The sequence below is a fragment of the Rhamphochromis sp. 'chilingali' genome (genome assembly GCF_963969265.1).
Source record: "Rhamphochromis sp. 'chilingali' genome assembly, chromosome: 18".
Lineage (NCBI taxonomy): Eukaryota > Metazoa > Chordata > Actinopteri > Cichliformes > Cichlidae > Rhamphochromis > Rhamphochromis sp. 'chilingali'.
In genome coordinates, this window is record NC_137945.1 from 35,543,673 (window position 1) to 35,565,904 (window position 22,232).

General features: G+C 44.8%; 1 protein-coding gene across 1 annotated transcript in view; it reads left to right on the forward strand.

The window, feature by feature from the left end:
• Positions 1-22,232, forward strand: part of tgfbr1b (transforming growth factor, beta receptor 1 b) — a 43,666-nt gene that overhangs the window by 13,313 nt on the left and 8,121 nt on the right. The window contains exons 2-9 of the mRNA XM_080865425.1: positions 6,775-7,020; positions 8,236-8,499; positions 15,825-16,055; positions 18,031-18,198; positions 19,295-19,451; positions 19,779-19,903; positions 19,991-20,121; positions 21,785-21,936. Coding sequence (XP_080721551.1) covers positions 6,775-7,020; positions 8,236-8,499; positions 15,825-16,055; positions 18,031-18,198; positions 19,295-19,451; positions 19,779-19,903; positions 19,991-20,121; positions 21,785-21,910 — 1,448 coding nt within the window. The 3' untranslated portion in view covers positions 21,911-21,936. The remainder of the gene's footprint in view (positions 1-6,774; positions 7,021-8,235; positions 8,500-15,824; positions 16,056-18,030; positions 18,199-19,294; positions 19,452-19,778; positions 19,904-19,990; positions 20,122-21,784; positions 21,937-22,232) is intronic.

The window sequence follows — 22,232 nt, forward strand, 5'->3', positions numbered from 1 at the left end:
TGATTTGGTGCTGTATAAATAAAATTGAATTGAACCACTTTAATATTTAGACTGTTACTCTGTCAGCCACTGGGCCTGTTCCAGTCAACCCACTGCTTCCAGACTGGGAGTCCATGTGAGGACAGATTACCCAATAGGTTTGGTATCCTGGTCACTGCTTTCAGATCTTTTCAATCATACTTACCTGTACATGCCCTTATCGTATGTGCAGTCCCTCACATGTGTCTTTGCACATGTTACACTGAGTGATGTACTGAACAGTTGTAAAGAGATTTCCTGTCATTGCTCTGCACTGCATCTCCTCATCCTGAGTCCCAGCAAACTTGAGGTTCTTGTGTTTGGAGCTGAGCGCTTCATTAAAGAGGCTGGTCGTTACATCGGCCCTCCCACCACGTGCTAAGAATCTTTTTGTTATATTTGATCAAAAACTGAGCTTGGAATAGTTCAAAGGTCATGTGTGGCTCCTGGACTACTTCCTGTCATTTACTTAGGAGGTTAAAAGTAAAGATGGCACCATACCACTTTTTTATGTCCAACGCTGATATCATAAGGTTGGATATCTGCCCACAGCGGTATGAATCCGATACAGTCTATTTTATAATCGATACAACTGTTTGAATGTTTCGCTGCATTTTGTAACATTGTAACACTAAAGCTGTTCTGTCACACCTGTATGCCTAAAACACACTGCAGTGCAGTGATGCTAATCTTTGCATTGAAACTTTTAGCAGAACTTTAAATCGAAGTATTTAAAGTAATATTTAAAAATACATTTAAAATGCAGATTTCAAAAAGTGCAATATCAGCACAAACTAATGTTTATAGTCAACAGCTGAAAAGAAACAAACAGGTTGGAGAGTGGAGCCTTTTATACTTACAGCTAGGGCTGCTCAATTAATCGAATTTTAATCACGATTACGATCTGGAATTTCAACGATCATTAAAAATGACTGAGCCGATTATTAGCCCCTCCCTCATTTATCCGCGACACCTTAAAGGCCGGTCCGTGAAAATATTGTCGGGCATAAACCGGTCCGTGGCGCAAAAAAGGGTGGAGACCGCTGATTAAGAGGACCCGAGGGAAGCTCGGAAAGCTAAGCAGAAGTTATTTGGAGAGTGACTGCCGCTGGTTGAAAAGAGAGTTTAAAAAAAAAAACTTCAGTGGTGTTGCACACTATTTTATATTATTTTTTTAAAGTCATTGTTAACCCTTTAAAGCCGGTCAGAGCAGCACGCTCCGTGTTGTGTAACTATTTTTAAATCCCTGTAGAACCTGAACCGTGTAAGCTAGCGCAATAATTTGTTTTGCATATGAAACCGGAGGAGTTGTACTTACATCTGATGCCATCAGCTTGTCCTCGGTCACGGTTTCGTTCCACATATAGCTTTGCAAAAACTGCATAAAAAGCTCTTGCAGGAACAAAAACATAATATTCCAGAAACACGCTTTGCCGTTCCTATCAGCTGTTCGTAACACTTCCCACAGTGAAATGATGCACCTGCTGTTTTCTTTGAAAATTTGCATCATAGGATTGTTTTTTGTTTTTCCTGCAGTATATAAAAATTGCTGTATCTCCAAAATAAAACTATGAAGACACTCAAAATAAATTTCCTGTTGTTGTAAACTATTTTTTGCAACTTTATTGTATTTAAAGTTTTGAGGGATAAACCTCTTAAATTTCTCCAAGTAGAAATATATGTAAAAAAAAAAACCCAAAAACGATTTTCAATTTTTTTTGTAGTTTATTGCACTTTTTTGCAATTTATGTAATTACTATGGACTTAATGCATACATATTATTAAAATATGGGCTATAACAGTTGTATTGATGTATAGCAACTTGAAATGCTCCCACAAATGGCACTACAGCATGTAAAAATAAATAAATAAAAATAATATAAGCTCTGGTGGACTTGGTTCTATGGTAGGTCTTAAAGGGTTAAATAAATATCGTCAAATAATCGAGATCTCAATTTCAGTGAAAATAATCGTGATTATCATTTTTGCCATAATCGAGCAGCCCTACTTACAGCTGAGTATAAACAGACATCCAGAGTAGAAAGCAGTGAAATGCAAACATGACACTCAGTGTGAGCTCTTTCTATCACCTTTAACCTCAGACTGAAGTTAAACTCAGCCTGAACCAGGAAATAACTGCCAGAACATTCACCTTCTTTTGTTTCATTTTTTGTAAATAGATCACTTTTACATTTCCATATATGACATTTAATTTGTATCATATTTGCTTATCTGTTTTCTTTTACTTGGTTTAAATGTGTTGTGCAGTTTATTTCGGTTTGTCAGGTTCACACTGATGGTGTTACAGTCCCAACAACACTGTACGTGTCAAATATGATACATATGATCTGAAGCTATTGGCTTCCCTTCATTGGCTTCCTGTTAAATCCAGAATTGAATTCAAAATCCTGCTCCTCACATACAAGGTCTTAAATAATCAGGCCCCATCTTATCTTAATGACCTTGTAGTACCATATCACCCTATTAGAGCGCTCCGCTCTCGCTCTGCAGGCCTACTTGTTGTTCCTAGAGTATTTAAAAGTAGAATGGGAGGGAGAGCCTTCAGTTTTCAGGCCCCTCTTCTGTGGAACCAGCTTCCAGTTTGGATTCGGGAGACAGACACTATCTCTACTTTTAAGATTAGGCTTAAAACTTTCCTTTTTTCTAAAGCATATAGTTAGGGCTGGACCAGGTGACCCTGAATCCTCCCTTTGTTATGCTGCAATAGATGTAGGCTGCCGGGGGATTCCCATGATGCATTGAGTTTTTCCTTTCCAGTCACCTTTCTCACTCACTATGTATTAATAGACCTCTCTGCATTGGATCATATCTGTTATTAACCTCTGTCTCTCTTCCACAGCATGTCTTTATCCTGTCTTCCTTCTCTCACCCCAACCGGTCGCAGCAGATGGCCGCCCCTCCCTGAGCCTGGTTCTGCCGGAGGTTTCTTCCTGTTAAAAGGGAGTTTTTCCTTCCCACTGTCGCCAAAGTGCTTGCTCATAGGGGGTCATATGATTGTTGGGTTTTTCTCTGTATCTATGAAGCGCCTTGAGGCGACTTTTGTTGTGATTTGGCGCTATATAAATAAAATTGAATTGAATTGAATTGAAGAAGTGTTCTCATAGTTTGTTTTTTTGAGCCACGAAACTGTTTATCCTGTAACAGTTTTTCACAGTAAAGCTTGAGCCTCGAAGCAACGACAGCGACCGATGCATGAAACGATACATTTTTAGACACAAGTTGTAACGGCCGCCGTTTCCTTTGTGAGTATTTATTACACAGCGTGCTGCGAGGAAAAGCGTCTAACGTTTGAGTCTGAGGTTTATTTTTTAGCACCTGGCGGCTCTTTTTTAATTCTCATCCGTCAATACTCTGCATACTTTTTCATGTGATTCAGTTTATTTTGAAAGGTCTCAACAGGATCTTGAGCTTTATTGTGAAAGATTTACGTGGAACATAAACGAGCGGACACGCGATGGTGTTACCGTCGTTGTTGCTAACGACAACGCATAAAAACAGGCGCTTGTCCGTCTGTAGTGTGGTTGTATTAAATATAAGAGAAAGAGAGAACTTTAAGACATTAATACAGCCACTACAGTGACATCAGAACCATGAAAAATATCGCCGTAAACAGTTTATTTTGCGACACCACGAAACAAACAACAGTGTAAAATGAAACGGTAGATGTTTTTACATCGTCATCCGATATATATGGTTATATCGAACAGCCCTACTGCAGGTTGTTTCAGGTTTTCCTCAGGTTACCACTTGAACCGTCTGTTATGCTATATTAATGTATTCACTTTAATATTTGGTGCAGCTGTGCACAGCTATTAGCTGAAGAAATCAGATGGATGGTAATGTCCCTGCTGAAAGGACCTCCCAGTGGGGTTTGGGAAAGAAGGAGAACATGGAAAACTGTAAACGGGCTTTGGTGACAAATGTTCCCAAGAATCCAAAGTGAGATGGTTTCTGTGGAAAACGCAAACAGCTGGACATGCACACACTTATTATTTTCATGGAGGTGCTGGCGCTGATACTTTGTGCTTATTACTGCTGTTTTTAAACACTTTAACTTCAGTGTAGTTGGATTTACCACACACACACACACACACACACACACACACACACACACACACACACAGACGAGAGCAGAGATGTGGCTGTAAATAAAAGCCAGCTGACAGCAGAGTGACTCACACAGCTCGTCTGTCCCTGCAGACACACACTCTGTTACTCAGGTGTGTCTCACACGTCTAGACAAAACAACGGAAATGTTGCTGCGCCACATACTCGGAGACTTCTGCTTAAAAACCAGAGTGGAAACAGAAAGCGTGGCTTGCTGACGCAGACGCAGATTAAAGTGAACCTCTGTGCTTTGTGTTGTTTGTGTTGTTGGGAGGCCACATTCCTATTGGTCTGTTTGTATGAGCGGGTTCATATCAGGTCAAAAATCACAGCTTTGTTTGAGATGCAGTGAGGCAATAAAAGAAACAGTCATAGTCTGGAATTGTGAGGATTTACATGAGAGGACATAAAGAAATCTCTGTAGCAGGTTTAAAGTTTGTTTTCACCACAAATAAAACAAAAGCAGTGGTGTGTGGAACAACTACACCATCAATGAATGAATGAGACCAGTGACTAAAAATACCTCAGTAATCACTTCTTGTATGACTTTATTCGTTTTCCGTATCGTGGTGTGTTACAGTATGAATGATGCACACCGTTGGAACATTTATAACAACCACTTCAGTAAATGTTCATGTACACACACACACACACACACACACACACACACACACACACACACACACACACACACACACCTCCAGTTTTAATGATCTCTGCTGTTGGTTTACTGTAACTGACAGCTCACTGAATGAAGGGTTAATTAAGTGCAAGACTGAGGACGACATAAACGTTCGAACTTTCCTTGTCGACACACTCACAGAGCACTCCGTAGCCTAGCAACATGGCAGAATAACAAATCTGTACGGTCCAAACAGCAGGTTTTAATCAGTGGCTGCTTTCAGGGGGAAACGAGTGTGGGAGATTATCATGGCAAGCAAGGTGTGGATTCCTTGGTCCATTGTAGTTCCCTGTGGACCCACTGAGGCAGGTCATTTAAGCTGATCAGAGGAGTCGAGCAGCATCTTCACCAGCAGCTCCCACAGACAGAAGTCTTTTCCACACACACACCACAGACACGTGCCATAACACTGACAGCCACTCATGAACAGGTTTTTCTACACGATCTTACACAGCACGCCTCGCTCAGTTAAGCACCTGCTCCTAGAATGAAGCGCTGTCCATCAAACATTTCCACACTAAACACATCAGGACCAACTCAGGCTTCACCTTCACCTGGCTCCTGAGCCGCAGACAGGAATGCTGGTTTCATTTTACATGCTTACGTAGTGTGGTACGTCGCACACAGACACAAACGACTTCACAGAAACTACAAATGATTATTGTACAGTCAGTGACAGCTGCCTTCTTCACCAGGAGCGATCAGTGCGTCTCACACAGCTCTGCTTGGTGTTTTCTTTCCAAATATTCCCTCCTTCCTTCCTGATTCTTCCCACTAGGACAACAGTCCCAGATGCACCGAAACATTTGTTTTGTTGTTGTTTTGGTTTTAAACACCAGCTCACAGTGTGTGTGTGTGTGTGTGTGTGTGTGTGTGTGCGTGCGCGTGCGTGCGTGCGCGCGCGTGCGTGCGTGCGTGCGTGCGTGCGCGTGCGTGCGTGTGTTCGTCACATCCCAGAAGAGTTTAGGTCTCTGCGTCAGATCACTGCTGGTTCCCATAACTCCCATTCCTTAGAAATGTTGGTTTCTGTAGAAGTGCCCACACTGACATATTGTCACTTCTGTAGACGTGGAGGAAGTTCTCCATCACAAATTGGCCAATATGGGAGTTTCAGAGTGAATTATGCAGTGTCAGCATTCGTCACCATTGATGGCATTGCTGCTTCAGGTTTTCCTGATCATGTATCACGAGTTACTCGTTGCAGGTGTTGTGCTATCAGCATTTGTCAGCCTACTGAGACCCACTTGGGCCATAATACCAGCAAATGACCATCCTCAGCCGTGCATATGTTCCAGCACTGATATTAATATTGGTTAGCTCTGATGAGTAGTGCAACATAAAGCTGAGTGTAAAAGACCTGAATGAGATACTCATTTAATGACTGCTTCTTAGTCACGGCCCAGTGAAGCTTTCTGAAGCTCAAAAAGCTTCATTACTCACAGCTTATCGACACAGTTGTCTTTGGTGACATCTGGTGGCCAAACGATGAAGCGCAGCCTGAAGCTACAGATGGAAATGAACTGCTTCATTGTGACTGCCCACTCGAGAGCTGAGTTGGCAGCTCCTGTATAATATCATGTGATGACACTATCGGGCTATTGTGGTGCGTTTGTGTCTTTGATGAATATGTGAATATGTGGCGTGTTCTCTCTCCGTCTGCGTGCGTTCTCTGGTCTCGTGGTCCAAACACATGCAGATAGGGGGCTTAGGTTAACTGCCCATAGATGTGAGCCTGGTTCTGCCGCACGTTTCTTCCTGTTTAAAGGGAGTTTTTCCTTCCCACTGTCGCCAAAGTGCTCATAGGGGGTCATATGATTGTTCTCTGTATGGTTTATTGTAGGCTCTACTGTACAATATAAAGCAGCTTGAGGCGACTGCTGTTGTGATTTTGTGCTGTATAAATAAAGTTGAAGTGAATTAATCCTCCCCCCTTTTTCCTCTTCCAGGCCTTCAGTGTTACTGTGACCGCTGCAGCACCAACTCCAGCTGCACGACAGACGGTATCTGCTTTGTAGCCATCCAAAAGTCAGGCAGCCGGATGACCATTGAGCAGCGCCAGTGTGTGCACAATCGTGACTTGATCCCACGAGACCGACCCTTCATCTGTGCCCCATCTACCAAAGATGACAGTGGCATTTACCCACTGTGCTGTACCACAGACTACTGCAACAAAGAGCCAGTGACCCCCACTGGTAAGAGGACACCAGCCATATTGCCTCTTCATGCCTTCCTTTAATTATAAAGTACAGCTACTACGCTACTGCAGGTGGAAAAGCTTCTCAGTCGTTAAAACAAAGTGGAGCGAGAGCGTTAGAGTAGGAGGGTCTTTTTCATGAGTGCAGTGGGCACTTAGTGGACTGGTGCTGTACTGGTCTGCTGTGGTGCAGAGGGAGCTGAGGGTGACTGCACTGACATGCAGTTTAGAAAAACTGTTTGCATGTTTTTTTAAATAAATAAAAAAACACAACCCAAGTAAATATAAAATGCAGTTTTCATTAAACGATGATTTATTAAGGTGGAAACGAGCTACGCAAAACTATCACGTGAAAAAGTAATTATGCCCTAAACCAAAGAACTGCTTCAAGAACTGCACTCGTGTGTTTGTGATAACTGGGAGTGAGGCCCACTCGTCTTTTCAGAATCGTTTTACATCAGCCTCATTGGAGGACTTTAGAGCACGACTGGCCTTTCATTGGCTCAAGTCTGGACTTTCCCAAAAATAAGTGTTGTAGTGATGTAGTGCGAGGTGGACTCGGATGGGTTTCAGGTGCATTACCCAGCTAAGCTTGAACAAACTGAGGCTGAACATAGTATTTCATAGTACTTCTACTTTTGTACTTTTGTGTTAGAGGTGAGAATTCCTGTTTTTCTAATGATGACATTTCGTTCGTCCTCCTCGCTAAATCCAAACAGCAGCGACTCTCATTCCCTCGCTGGTCTAAAACGCCGCTGTTGTCTGGTAGCAGACGAACACGCTCGGCGCAGTGCACCAGGTAGATCGTTAGATAGATGGGGGGGATTAATGATGCGTTCGCGGGGTCACATCTGCTGGTGAAGCTGCTGTGAAGTGCACGGTTGTGATGGTTTTTACCATCATGATGACGTCAGTATGGGCGCTGCTGGTGAAGAGAAGGTGTAACCAGCTGATTGAGTACACAAACCTAAGCTACACGTAGCTGCACACCAGGTTCAAAAAGCCCGATCCAGTGGGGATGTGTTTCTACCGCACTGCATGACTGAGGTCCTGAATCCACGTAAACCTGTGTCGTGCACTCTGAGATCCACAGAACGAGGACTTGAGGCTCGTCGTCACATTAACCTTTATGCTTCCAGGCTGCAGTCAGGCCAGCGCAGGTCCAGGCTTTGGGTCAGCAGGTATTCTGACCAACACTCTTTGTGTCTTGCAGGCCCCACAGCGACCCCTTCTCCTCTGGGGCCGGTGGCCCTCGCTGCTGTCATTGCTGGCCCTGTATGTGTGCTCTGCTTGCTGCTGGTTTTGGCGTTCTACGTTTGCCACAGCCACAGAGGCCTGGGCGCCGGGGGAGCCGGGGCCCACCACCACCATCGGGTGCCTAATGAGGAAGACCCCTCCATGGACCACCCTTTCATCACTGTGGGAACAACACTGAAGGACCTAATCTATGACATGACCACTTCAGGCTCTGGATCAGGTAAAACGCTACATCTCAGGGTCTGATTTGTGCAGTGATCAGCTGAAGGAGGATTTAGACATTTCAAAGGTATATAAAGGTAAAACAGCAGCATGGATTCATAGAAGAGTCCAGGGGCCAAACAGACACTTGACTGAAACAGAACTGTGACAGAGGTCTCGGACTGAGCAGCTAGAAGCGTACATGTAACAGGGGCAGGACAACATCTGCTCAGAGATGCTTCCAGGCTTTTTGATGACAGCAGAGGAGATGCTTCACAGTGCTGAACGTGGCCCTGTCTTTGTTTACCTGCTCCAATTCAAAAAGTCAGACTTGCTAATAGGGCTGGGCCATATTATACCGTTCACGGTAATACCGGTATAATGTTAGGCAACGATAGGAAAATGAAATATCGCGATAGAATGGGAGTAAAACGCGCATTCGCAGTGCCTTTGTTTTCATACGCACATGGCCGATTGTTGAGTGAAACAGATGAACCAGAATTGGTTTGTAAAAATGGTGCAACTTCAGTGATGTGGAACTGGTTTGGTGTTTGTCCGTCAGATACACAACAAAGCACATTTTTTTGCAGAACATGCAAGCGGCCGTCGTTATTGTCGTATTTGTCGGACTAAGATGCTCTTAAATCTGGGAGTAATCTGGGTCCTAAACTCCGTATGCTTCAGGTCAAACAACACTGCAGCATCACTGAGAGTTAAAAACTGTCTAAATTCTTTCATCTTTAATAAAACGATCAGCATTGCTGCTTTACCAGGTGTAACTATAAAGTTTAACTTCCAGGCATCCATGAAAACAAAAGTTATTACATTTAACGGAGTTAGAAGTTAGCAGGAAGCTAGCGGAAGTTAGCTCGCTAGTTTCGCTAGTTACCTAAGCATGATATAGCATGTTCTGACTGAGAGATTTCTGAAAAAAATCAAACGTACAGCTCTGCTATCACTTCCAACATAAATGAAGACAGGAAACTAAACAGCAGTGACGTTTGTAGGGTTACTGAAGTTGGGCTAGCTGGTATATAATGATGTGCTACGTGATCGCTAGCGACACAGCTATGTTAGCATAACATTAGCACAGTGAAGCTGGAGGACGAACACTAACACTTTTCCACTTATAAAAGTTAACGTGAAGGTAGAGCAGGGCGATATGGCCAAAAATATTTATCACGATATATATTTGAAAATTTGCGATAACGATATAACTGACGATATAATTGATGCGAGACAAAATACAACTCCACAACATTACTAGCGCAAAAAGACAACCTTCCATTTATTTTCACTTAAACAAGAAGCTGGTTTTTATGTACATTAAAGCTTTATAAAAATGTAACAGTGCAAATGCAAATTCCTTGCTGAAAGTTTAACCAAAAGGCATTTCCAGTAGAAATGGGCTGACATATCCTGAGCATAACCATGTATAATATCCACTGAAGTTAAAAAGAGGTGCTTTGCAATATTAAACTGCAGTGTGCAGTACGTATTTTTCGGACCATAAGGTGCACGGGATTATAAGGCACATTAAGCGAAACAAAGCAGTCAGATAAATCAAACTTTATTAAACTCATTCTTCTTGCTTCCTCCACTTCTGTACCATTGATTCATTAATGTTGAATTCTCTGGCAGCTGCTCTATTCCCATGTTGCTGCAGTATATCAATGACTAACCTCGTATTGTGGATGGATTATCTCAGTTGTTCTCCTGACTGAAGTTTGGTCCGTTTACAGCATCCTGCCATGCGATTGCATTTGTCTCTAACTATTAGGAACTTTAACGTTAACTTTTATAAGTGGAAAAGTGTTAGCGTTCATCCTCCAGCTTCACTGTTTATGTTATGCTAACATAGCTGTGTCGCTAGCGATCACGTAGCACATCATTATATACCAGCTAGCCCAACTTCAGTAACCCTACAAACGTCACTGCTGTTTAGTTTCCTGTCTTCATTTATGTTGGACGTGATAGCAGAGCTGTACGTTTGATTTTTTTCAGAAATCTCTCAGTCAGAACATGCTATATCATGCTTAGGTAACTAGCGAAACTAGCGAGCTAACTTCCGCTAGCTTCCTGCTAACTTCTAACTCCGTTAAATGTAATAACTTTTGTTTTCATGGATGCCTGGAAGTTAAACTTCATAGTTACACCTGGTAAAGCAGCAATGCTGATCGTTTTATTAAAGATGAAAGAATTTAGACAGTTTTTAACTCTAAGTGATGCTGCAGTGTTGTTTGACCTGAAGCATACGGAGTTTAGGACCCAGATTACTCCCAGATTTAAGAGCATCTTAGTCCGACAAATACGACAATAACAACGGCCGCTTGCATGTTCTGCAAAAAAATGTGCTTTGTCGTGTATCTGACGGACAAACACCAAACCAGTTCCACATCACTGAAGTTGCACCATTTTTACAAACCAATTCTGGTTCATCTGTTTCACTCAACAATCGGCCATGTGCGTATGAAAACAAAGGCACTGCGCATGCGCGTTTTACTTCCATTCTATCGCGATATTTCATTTTCCTATCGTTGCCTAACATTATACCGGTATTACCGTGAACGGTATAATATGGCCCAGCCCTACGTGAAGGTTCCTCATGGTTAGAGACAAATGCAATCGCATGGCAGGATGCTGTAAACGGACCAAACTTCAGTCAGAACAACTGAGATAATCCATCCACAATACGAGGTTAGTCATTAATATACTGCAACAACATGGGAATAGAGCAGCTGCCAGAGAATTCAACATTAATGAATCAATGGTACAGAAGTGGAGGAAGCAAGAAGAATGAGTTTAATAAAGTTTGATTTATCTGACTGCTTTGTTTCGCTTAATGTGCCTTATAATCCCGTGCACCTTATGGTCCGAAAAATACGTACTGCACACTGCAGTTTAATGTTGCAAAGCACCTCTTTTTAACTTCAGTGGATATTATACATGGTTATGCTCAGGATATGTCAGCCCATTTCTACTGGAAATGCCTTTTGGTTAAACTTTCAGCAAGGAATTTGCATTTGCACTGTTACATTTTTATAAAGCTTTAATGTACATAAAAACCAGCTTCTTGTTTAAGTGAAAATAAATGGAAGGTTGTCTTTTTGCGCTAGTAATGTTGTGGAGTTGTATTTTGTCTCGCATCAATTATATCGTCAGTTATATCGTTATTGCAAATTTTCAAATATATATCGTGATAAATATTTTTGGCCATATCGCCCTGCTCTACTTGCTAACATATGCACAGTTTTTGACCAAAATAGGTTGATGAGCATGTTTCATAAATCTGACAGCAAGTGTTTGTTTTTTGCACAGGAAAGAAGTGATGTTAGTAAATGAGGGCCGTCGGGCCAAAGTGGACATGGTTTCTTTCCTTTAAAGCTTTTACCACGGTCAGGGTGCTGGTGATGTGTGCAGCACGACCCGGTTACTCGTCTTTGCACGTGGTGCAGTGAAAGAGTTGGAGGTTGGAAGTGCGTGCATGCTCGGATCAGCTGCAGGAAAGGGAAGCATGTCAGACATTTGAAGTGAATGCAAAAGGTGACTGTAATTATTTCATTGTGCATCAGGAGGTGAAAAACATCACACTTCGTTCACAACTGCTTTGGGAAATGTTGATTAGTCCTAAAATGTTTCAAATGTTCCTTATTTATTCATAACCTCAAACTATCAGACTGGAGCTCGATGCTGGAACCTTCACAGCAGTCCCAGTTCCTTATGTGTCCCCTGGGAAAGTTCCTGTTCTGGCTTCAACACATCCACACGCTGCATCATTCCTGACAGGCTTTGCATTCATGCACACAATAAAGGTGTAATAGGTGGAATCACCAAAACTAAATTCCCGTGCAAACGCACGCATGAATCCCGCTTCGTCCAGCTGTCGTAGGGCCAGAATGATGACTTACAGGTAGGCAGTGTGTCACAGTGGGTGTGCACGCCCACAGACTGGCTCCAGACAGCTGTTAGGTGACGGCCGTGACCACGGCGCCATCGCGCTGTTTCAAACAGGAAGAAAACAGCTTTAAATGATACGAGATCTGGTCGACTGGATACGTTTTTGTATGCACTGATCCCGTCCTATAAAATGTGTGTTCAACGCTGTCCTGCATGGTAGCCATGAGTGATGACGGCACCTCCAACATGCTGCCGAGCATGTTCTGTGTGAGTCTGCACTTTTTTCCTGTGTCTCGTGAGCAGTTTCCCAAAGCAGTGAGACGATTTTCACACTTTTAGAGTTGTTCTTGGATCGTAGTTTGATGACTTTCAGTCTTTAACTCTGCTGCCATTAAAAGTCCATACAGTTGGATTAGAGCAGCATTCTGTCACAGGACTGTTTGTGCATACCTCTTCTTCACTGCTTCCTGTCTGTGATCAGAGAGCATGCACAGCTAGTACATCCCACCCATCCATCCACAAAACACCCACAGACTGGTCGGCAAACTCACCCTCTGATGTCACTGAGAGGATGACGAGCTGGTCCAGTGTTCTACCAACAGAACCCTAGAACCCTCGAGTGCCACAGACTTTCCCAGGCAGGCTGAGGACTAGGGATGGGTATCGAAAACCGGTTCTTGTTGAGAACCGGTTCCCACTGTTTCAATTCCTTGGAATCGTTTGCCACTTTTAAAAACGATTCCCTTATCGATTCCAGTCGCCCCGAATGACGTCATCACGTTGAGTAGCGTCTTTTACCCAGTAGGAAACACGGCGCCTGAGCGGCACAAACGCTCAAAAGTTTGGTTACAACTTATGAGAAAGGATGACAACAGGGCAACGTGCAATACTTGCAAAGTAGAGATTTCATCAAAGGGAGGAAACACTACGAACATGCAAAAGCATTTGCTCAAAAAACACGCGATTGCTTTCAACGAATGTCGTGTTTTTGATCCGCTCCGGACTAGCAAAGCTCAACCCAGCAGCAGCGGTAGCGTTTCCACGTCCTCTCCCGTTAATACTGCAGGTAACTAATCAATTAGCATTGCATATTATGTTAGCGCGATTTACCTTATTACAAAACCTGCTATTACTGTGCGTTGCATTTAGATAACCATGATGAGAGAGACAGAGTCTGGCTGGCTCAGATGCTGGCAGTTGTCGCTGCAGTCTACCGGTAGCATCTCCTTTCAGGCCAGGATAGACGAATGTCACCGAGCAGTGACTCAGTTTGTGGTCAAAGGCTTGCACCCATTTGCCACAGCAGATGCCCCGATTTCACTTTGGTAAGTGAATGTGTTTAATTGTAGGCAGGGACATTTCTGGATATTCTTGTGTAATTGTTACAGAATAATTTATGTTAAACTTTGTTATTGCTACAGAAGAATATTTATTTTATTATTTTACATTTACAGTTTTTTTCCTGGGGGCCCTGTGACACCCCATTGAAGAGCCGTAGGCTGTGGATCTCTTAAGATCTCACTGTTGGGTTTGTAAGGCCATGTTACTCCTAAATTTCTATCTTGTTCAAAGAGAAGATATAAAACACAGTTCTAAGCTAATCAACTTTAGTGTTCTCCTTTTTAAAAAAAAAGAATCGATAAGAGAATCGATAAAGAATCGAAAATGGAATCGGAATCGTTAAAATCTTATCAATACCCATCCCTACTGAGGACTGCGATCACAAACCCATCCTGGGGGGCTCTGCTCCAGATCGCCACGCAGCATTGCAGAGCTGTGTCAGCCAGGACATCCCTAACCTCCAGGGCCAATCTCATCCACCCCAGGGGCCCTGCCAACTCTTCCCCTGCTCCCCAGCCTCTGCTTCCATTACAGAAGGCAGATCCTCAGTGTTTCTTTCATTGTGTTAAGGTCAGCAGCATCCCACCACCACTGTAAATGGTGTGTGCAGAATACCACCTAAACCACTCCAAGGCTGGCCCAACAGGCTAACCAAGCCCAGTAAGACGGCTCCCTTCACCTTGCACCTTGTTGCAGCTGCAACTCCTTGCAGCAGCCTCAGAGGTGAGGAGCATGGTCCACTCAACGTCCTCAGCCTCCCTCAGAATGCGATTAAAGCAGATAAAGATATCATGGACTGAGATGTTGGCTCTCCCGCTGCACGTTTGGGTACACGTGTCCAACCACAGATCTGATGACACAATTTCTAAATCTGTTATTGACCTGTGACCTAGTGCGTCCTGGTGCCATGTGCCCCTATGAGCACCTCTGTGGTCCAACATCGGTTTGCACGGGTAAAGACTTGCCGTGGAGCCTGGGTCCAGGGTAGGTCCCAGACGGGGTGCACTGGACCCTCCATCTGTTGTGATTCACAGGAGTTAGACGGCTGATTCAGATGAAACCATCAACTACAGCAGGCTGTTTGTTTAGTTGATGGTTTTGAGAAAGTCTGTGAAATAAGAAATATTGGTTCTCTCCCCCAGTTTAAATCCCAACTCAAAACTCATCTGTTCAATCTGCATATTCACTGTGAATCCACTGTTTGTTCATTTTATCTTGTGCTTTTATTTTATTGTTCTTATTCTGCCATTGTTTTACTAAGTGTTTTATCCTATTGTAAAGTGTCCTTGGGTGACTTGAAAGGCGCTCATAAATAAAATTTATTATTATTATTATTATTATTATTATTATAAAAGCGGCTGAGGAAGGATCAAAAATCCTGTTTCAGTTGTTTTTATTTATTCATATACGACACAATGAAGTGTGTGTGTGTATATAATGTATTATTATAAGGGCAGCCGACAGCGCTGGAAGTCAAGTCGATAAATGGTAAATGGCCTGTATTTGTATAGCGCTTCACTCGTCCCTAAGGACCCCAAAGTGCCTTACACATGCAGTCATCCACACATTCACACACTGGTGATGAAGCTACATTGTAGCCACAGCTGACAGAGGCGAGGCTGCCGGACACTGGCGCCACCGGGCCCTCTGACCACCACCAGTAGGCAGTAGGTGAAGTGTCTTGCCCAAGGACACAACGACCGAGACTGTCGGAGCTGGGGCTCGAACCGGCAACCTTCCAATTACAAGACAAACTCCCAACTCTTGAGCCACGATAAATGAATGAATAAAGTTAAATTAAAGGAAAAACAAGTGGAACGTTAAAGTTCTCAGGGGTGTTGAGGTGGGTGTGGTCCCAGCACGGCAGGAGGATTTGTGGATCAGGAAGTCTCTCTTCATTTAAGGCTCTTAAGTTTATGAGTCATCAGGGGCAAAGCAAAAACATAATCACCTAATCAAGTCACCTGGATTTGACCAGATCAAACTCTATGCTAACACTGATTACTGACAACAGTCATGAGGTGGATGTCCAGATGGGGACGCAGACTTCAGTTCTGGATGTGCGTGGCAGGACCATCACTCATATATCCGTCCACTTCCTTTCAGGTCTCCCACTGCTGGTCCAAAGAACAATTGCCAGAACTATCATCCTCCAGGAAAGCATTGGGAAGGGGCGTTTTGGTGAGGTGTGGCGCGGCAAATGGCGCGGCGAGGAGGTGGCTGTCAAGATTTTCTCTTCCCGAGAGGAGCGCTCCTGGTTCCGTGAGGCTGAGATCTACCAGACTGTGATGCTGAGACATGAGAATATCCTGGGCTTCATTGCTGCTGACAACAAAGGTGAGAAACCAGCAGGCAGCGAGTGAATGGTACACAGCACGGGGTCATAGTTCACAGTCAGGAGGACGCAGAGTTTACCACACTGTCTGTCACACACATAAATGTATTCATTCATGTGTCCATTTACCTTTAGTTAAGCAGCTCGACCTGGCCCAGGTAACAGCCAGACAAACATATTAGAAAGTGTATAAAATCCCACATCAAACACACCAAAGTGATCCCTTAAGCAGGTGGTATGCATATACAGTACAATCAGGTCCAAAATTGGTGTTTGTACTTTTGGTGCCCCTGAGCAAGGCACCGTGCCTGCACGCTGCTCCCGGGTGCTGGATTGGTGGCTGCCCACTGCCTCCCTGAGTGGCTTAAATGCAGAAGATTCATTTCCTACAAGTCTAATAAAGTCTACATTGTTATTATTATTGAATATCAGAGCAAGAGGCATTTGTCAGGAAGTGCACCCGTTACCCCTCAGCTGTGGAAGGCTTATGGTCGTCACCCTGCTGAGCGGGCAGGCAGTGCAATAACAGAGTTTAAGGCTACGTTCACACTGCAGGCGAAAGCACATCCAATCCGACTGTTTTGACCCTGTGCGACCCATATCCCATCATGCTATGACAGTGTGAACGGCACAAATCTGACCTGGGTCACTGTCGTATGTGGTCCTGAATCCGATACATATCCGATGTTTCAGAAAGCGACTGCTGTTTGATGATGTCGCATTAAATCCGTCTTTTACGTCACTGACACAAGACGGACGCCAATTATCAGCGCCGGAGAAGACATGGTGAACGCTTCCTGGACATCCGGTGTAGATGTCAGTGAAACTGTTGGGAAGACATTATGAACAAATCTGCAGCTATGCTTTGAAGCAGCGCTCCTCTGAAACAGCAATAAGGATCATTATTAGGCCATAAGCAAAATTGGGAAACGTAAAGTCCGAAGTCTTTACATTAAGGCCATCAGTCAAACATACTGTTGGTCTGGCGTTTGCTGTCACATTTTATTTGTAGTGTGAACAAGCAGACAAAAAAATCGCATTTGAGCATTAAGACCTGCAGAGTGAACGTAGCTTAAATGTCAGGCTAGTTTGAATTGGTCACGTCTTTATATTGTAAGGTAAAGACCCGACAACTATACAAAGAAAACAGCACAGCTATGAGCAGCACTTTGGTGACAGTGGGGAGGAAAAACTCGCCTTTAACAGGAAGAAACCTCCAGGCTCAGGGAGGGGCGGGGCCATCTGGGGTGAGCGGTTACAGGAAGGACACGCTGAGCCAGACGTTAATAATCACTGATGTTCTTTTTCTTGGTGAATTAATTTTACACTGTAATTGAAATAATTCAGCTGAATTAGAATCTTCTTGCTGTTGATTTCTTTCCTTTATCATCGTTGTTTTCATTGTTTATTCATTTGTCCCTCAGACCCACAGTTTCAGTAACTTGCTACGTGCCTGCACGTCTCTGTCGTGGAAGTTAAGGACGTTAACGAGCACGTCTTCAGGTTTGATGAAGTTAGTGTAACGTTCTCTGCACACGTTCATTCCAGTGAATGCAGACGGGCAGCTTTCACTGGTGTGCAAGAACCTTTAATATTGATTATGAATTTCATAATAATGGTAACACTGGTTCCCCATCAGTGGGGAAAGGTAGCACTGGTCTTTAGTTGTCAGCAATGCTGATCCCCAGCGTTATCACTCATCAGCCGGTGCAGCCCACAGCTGCCCACTCTACAGTGAGCTCTAACTTGAGAGTGAACGCAGATGTTGGCATGTAGAAAGCTGAAGGTCTGATGGATGTAAACCCAGATTTGAATCATTTTCTTTCCACCCTGCACCTCATCCCTGAGTCGGAGACACAAAGGTTAGGGTGTGGTGCGTATCACACACTTCAATCAGCTGCTGGCTGAAACTTCAGCCACTGTGTCAGTACTGAGAGGAGTGTGATAACGATCCATGTTTCTGTGCCCGGCGTGTAGATAATGGAACGTGGACTCAGCTGTGGCTGGTGTCGGACTACCATGAGCACGGATCGCTGTTCGACTACCTGAACCGCTACACGGTCACAGTGGAGGGCATGATCAAACTGTCTCTGTCAACAGCCAGCGGCCTCGCCCACCTTCACATGGAGATCGTTGGCACGCAAGGTGAGAACCTCACGCCTGTATGTATCCAAGGTGAACCGGCGTCTAAATGTTTGAATAGTAAACACAAACGAGCGAGTGTGCCAGCTGTGCTGCTCAGCAGCCTGGAGACATGCTCAGAGGAGGCGTGACAAAAACCTCGTTCAGTAGCTCACATGAGGCGACTGAGGCATGTTTAAATCAGCCTGAGGAAACATGGAGTCTGTCAGATAGAGGCAGGCATGCTGGAGTATAGACATCAGTCTGAGCCGTCGCACACAAAGCCAGTGCTTATTGGTCAGAAATCACCCTTTGTTGTCCTTTGCCTGTCCCGTTTGGCTCTTTTGCATCAGAATTATTGTCTAAAGGCACAGCCCCGTCCTCCAGGGCATGAAGCAGGTATGGAGGAGATCAAGACTCCAGACATCCAGAGGCCCCCAGAACACAAGAGACCAAGGAAGACCAACAGAGGGGCAGCCGCGCCACTGTCCCTTTGTTGTCCAATACTGTCCCGACAGACGTGTATGTGACGCAGCTCGCTGCTGTAGTACACTGCTGTGTGTAATGAAAACTGGGTCACTGTCCTATTGGAAGTTTCTGTTCCTCTCATGTCCCCTGAAGTATATCAAGACAGTTCTGCAGAGCACAGTGGGGGCAGCTCTGTCCTTACAGGTCCCAGGCCGGGTAACTAAACATATCTCAGTGTTGTTTGTGTTTTTGTAATTATGGAACAGGGCGATACTGAGAGGACGGCATTCTGCATCGGATATGCAGTGATGCCCACTGTGGGCAGGCCTCTGAGTAAGGAGCCTAAAGGGATTTTAATTATAGCCCACGTTTGATACCAGTCACATGAGGAGGACAAGCTGAAATGTGATTGGCTGCAGCAGAACAATAGGTTTGAACTGAAAGCACTTCATAGCATATTCATAAAAGGCCCAGTACTCACATTTGTCAGAAGCTGCGTTACATGTGCTTCACAAAATATAATACATGCACTAAAATATTATCAAGTTAGGGAGGAAACGATGGAATGAGTATTTATTGTAAGTTCATGTAAGCGTGGGTGTATGTCTTGGTTAGCTGTGGGCGTGTGCTGATTGTAGCTCTGGGTGTGCAGGGAAGCCAGCTATTGCCCACAGAGACCTGAAGTCCAAGAACATCCTGGTGAAGAAAAACGGGACATGCTGCATCGCTGACCTGGGTCTGGCTGTGCGGCACGACTCCGCCACCGACACCATCGACATCGCTCCGAACCACAGAGTCGGGACCAAAAGGTAACCTTTGACCTTTCACTCTACACCTGTAAAACGTTAGTAACGCAAGAAGATGATGGTTGCAAAGTAGTGGTAGTCCTTTCAGTTTTTCTATTCGTGTGTGTTTTTATAAAACCAGTATCTCTTCTTGATCTCCAGCACTGGTGTCATGAAGCTGCTGTTTGTGTCATTCTAGTACATTACTGCCATCTTGTGGCCACTCAAAGCACTGTGGGTAAACACTGTGGGTAGTCACTGTGGGTAACAGTGCACAGTCTCAGTGGGGACTGTATTTGGTTGTGTTTTTGGACCAAGCGTTGCTCACCAGCCCGTCGTATCCGTCCTCAGGTATATGGCTCCAGAGGTTCTGGACGACTCCATAAACATGAAGCATTTTGAGTCTTTCAAACGAGCTGACATCTACGCCATGGGCCTCGTCTTCTGGGAGATTGCCAGTCGCTGCTCCATGGGAGGTGAGGGTCAAATAAAGTTCATTAGGTGGCAGCAATGAACCGACTAGAGCTAGTTTTTGCAGTATTTACAAGCTGTTTTTCTGTCAGGCATTCACGAGGACTACCAGCTGCCCTACTACGACCTGGTCCAGTCAGATCCATCAGTGGAGGAGATGAGAAGGGTGGTTTGTGAGCAGAAGCTTCGGCCCAACATCCCCAACCGCTGGCAGAGCTGTGAGGTAGGACGAGTCTCACTCACTGGTAGTTATCACCCACTCACTTATCCACACCAAGACCAGTGGGCCCAGTTCATCCAGTGTTACCATCCACATAGATGCGAATGTTGTCATCATCCAGTACGACGATGACGTTACCAAGAGTACCTTCATGCAACTACAGTACTGTCAAAAAGTGTTCTTGTGTTTCGCTTGTTTGTCAAAGAGACATGTTTAATATTTCAACGCTACACAAAGATAATTAAAGTAACGTGAGAGCAGTTTTGAACTGATAAGAGAACAAAGCTATGCTACCTGGCCCTGCAACAGAAGGTTCACGGCTCTGTCAGGTGCAGAAACCAGGCTGTGAATCATTGACTCTGCCTTGACCATCACATGTTTGACGGTTGCTATGATGATCTTTTTATGAAATGCTGTTATTTTGAACATGTAATAGTGTGCAAAGCTTCCAACGAGTTCAACTTCCTCTCAGATCTTGGTAGAATATGTTCCCAAATACTGAGGGATCATCCGGTTGTTTTTGGCAAACGTGAGACCAGCCTTGGTGTTGTCTAAGGAGCTCGTCTGGACTTCTTTAAGCTTCTTCAGTTCCCAGATTTAAGCCCTGTGGGAGTGTCCCCCCAAGAGGTCCGTGGGCCCCCTATTGATCCTCTACCTAATCACATGAGACAAGGTGTGAAAACAGGTGTGGGTCACAATCAGCCGTGAGACCTGGCCCCACCCTATCATGTGATTTCCTGAGGTCAGATGGCCCAGGATGTGAGTGGGTGTTAAGGATCTCAAAACTGGATTATAGATGGCAGACAGTTGGTGTGGTAAGCCCCGCCTCTGTTCAAAGATGGTCGCTCACAGTGCTTCTTTCACTCGTCTTTTAAACCAGTTCCTCTTAGAACTGAAGAAGCTTCTCGGATGAAACGTCTTCGAGGAAACAAGTCCAGATGCTTTTCTTTCCGAGCTCGACTACGACGAGCTGGATGACTGACAACCTTCACGCAGGCTTTTGTGTTCTTTTTGGTCGTCAGTGCTTTTGACCTTAGAGCTCTGCCATGTTTTCTCCTTCTTATTGTTCTGGACTGATCTGTATATCAGCTCTGTTCTCCTGTACCTGAGCTTGGGAACAGCTGAATCCGATGAGTGGGATGGGTGAGGGACTGTGTGTGTCGAGGTGAACATATCAGGTGGTGTTTCCAGCAGAGTACATGCAAAGGTAAGCCGTACAGATTAGAAGAGTCTGCTGGGAAGTTTCTGATTTACTGAGGGAAGAAAAAGACATTTCAGAGCGAGACTGGCTCAGACAGCCATAGAAAGCTGTAGCGTTGAGCAAACGAAGAGTAGTTTCAGCTGTGTACGACACGTCGCCATGGCTAACACTGACACAGCTATTCACACTTACATTCACACCTGTGGGCGACCAGTGTCAGAGTCAGGGGAACTTTATTAATCCCAGAGGGAAGCTGGGGTAACCTAACCCCGCCAGCTCCATGTGTTTGGAGGCCGGATTTGAACGAATACCTTTGGGACATGAAGGTGACAGTGAAGTGCAACCTCTATAGAAGAACAAAAAGCATCATTGGTTTGAACATGGCGCCCTGCAGCAAGTATGCAGACTGCACACTTATGTGTGCGTTGAGTTGATGAGGCTGATTGTGTGCTCTTCCTCCTGCAGGCCTTACGGGTGATGGCAAAGATCATGAGGGAGTGCTGGTACGCCAACGGAGCTGCACGACTCACTGCTCTGCGAATCAAGAAAACGCTGTCTCAGCTCAGCCAACAGGAGGGGATCAAGATGTAGAAACAACTACCACGCCCACACACGCCCACACACACACACGCACACACGCCCACACACACACGCCCACACACACACGCCCACACACACGCCCACACACACGCCCACACACACGCCCACACACACGCACACACACACGCACACACACACACACACACACACACGCACGCACGCACACACACGCACACGCACACACACGCGCACACCCACGCCCACACACACACGCACGCCCACACACACGCCCACACACGCACGCACACACCCACGCCCACACACACGCACGCCCACACACACGCCCACACACACGCCCACACACGCGCACACA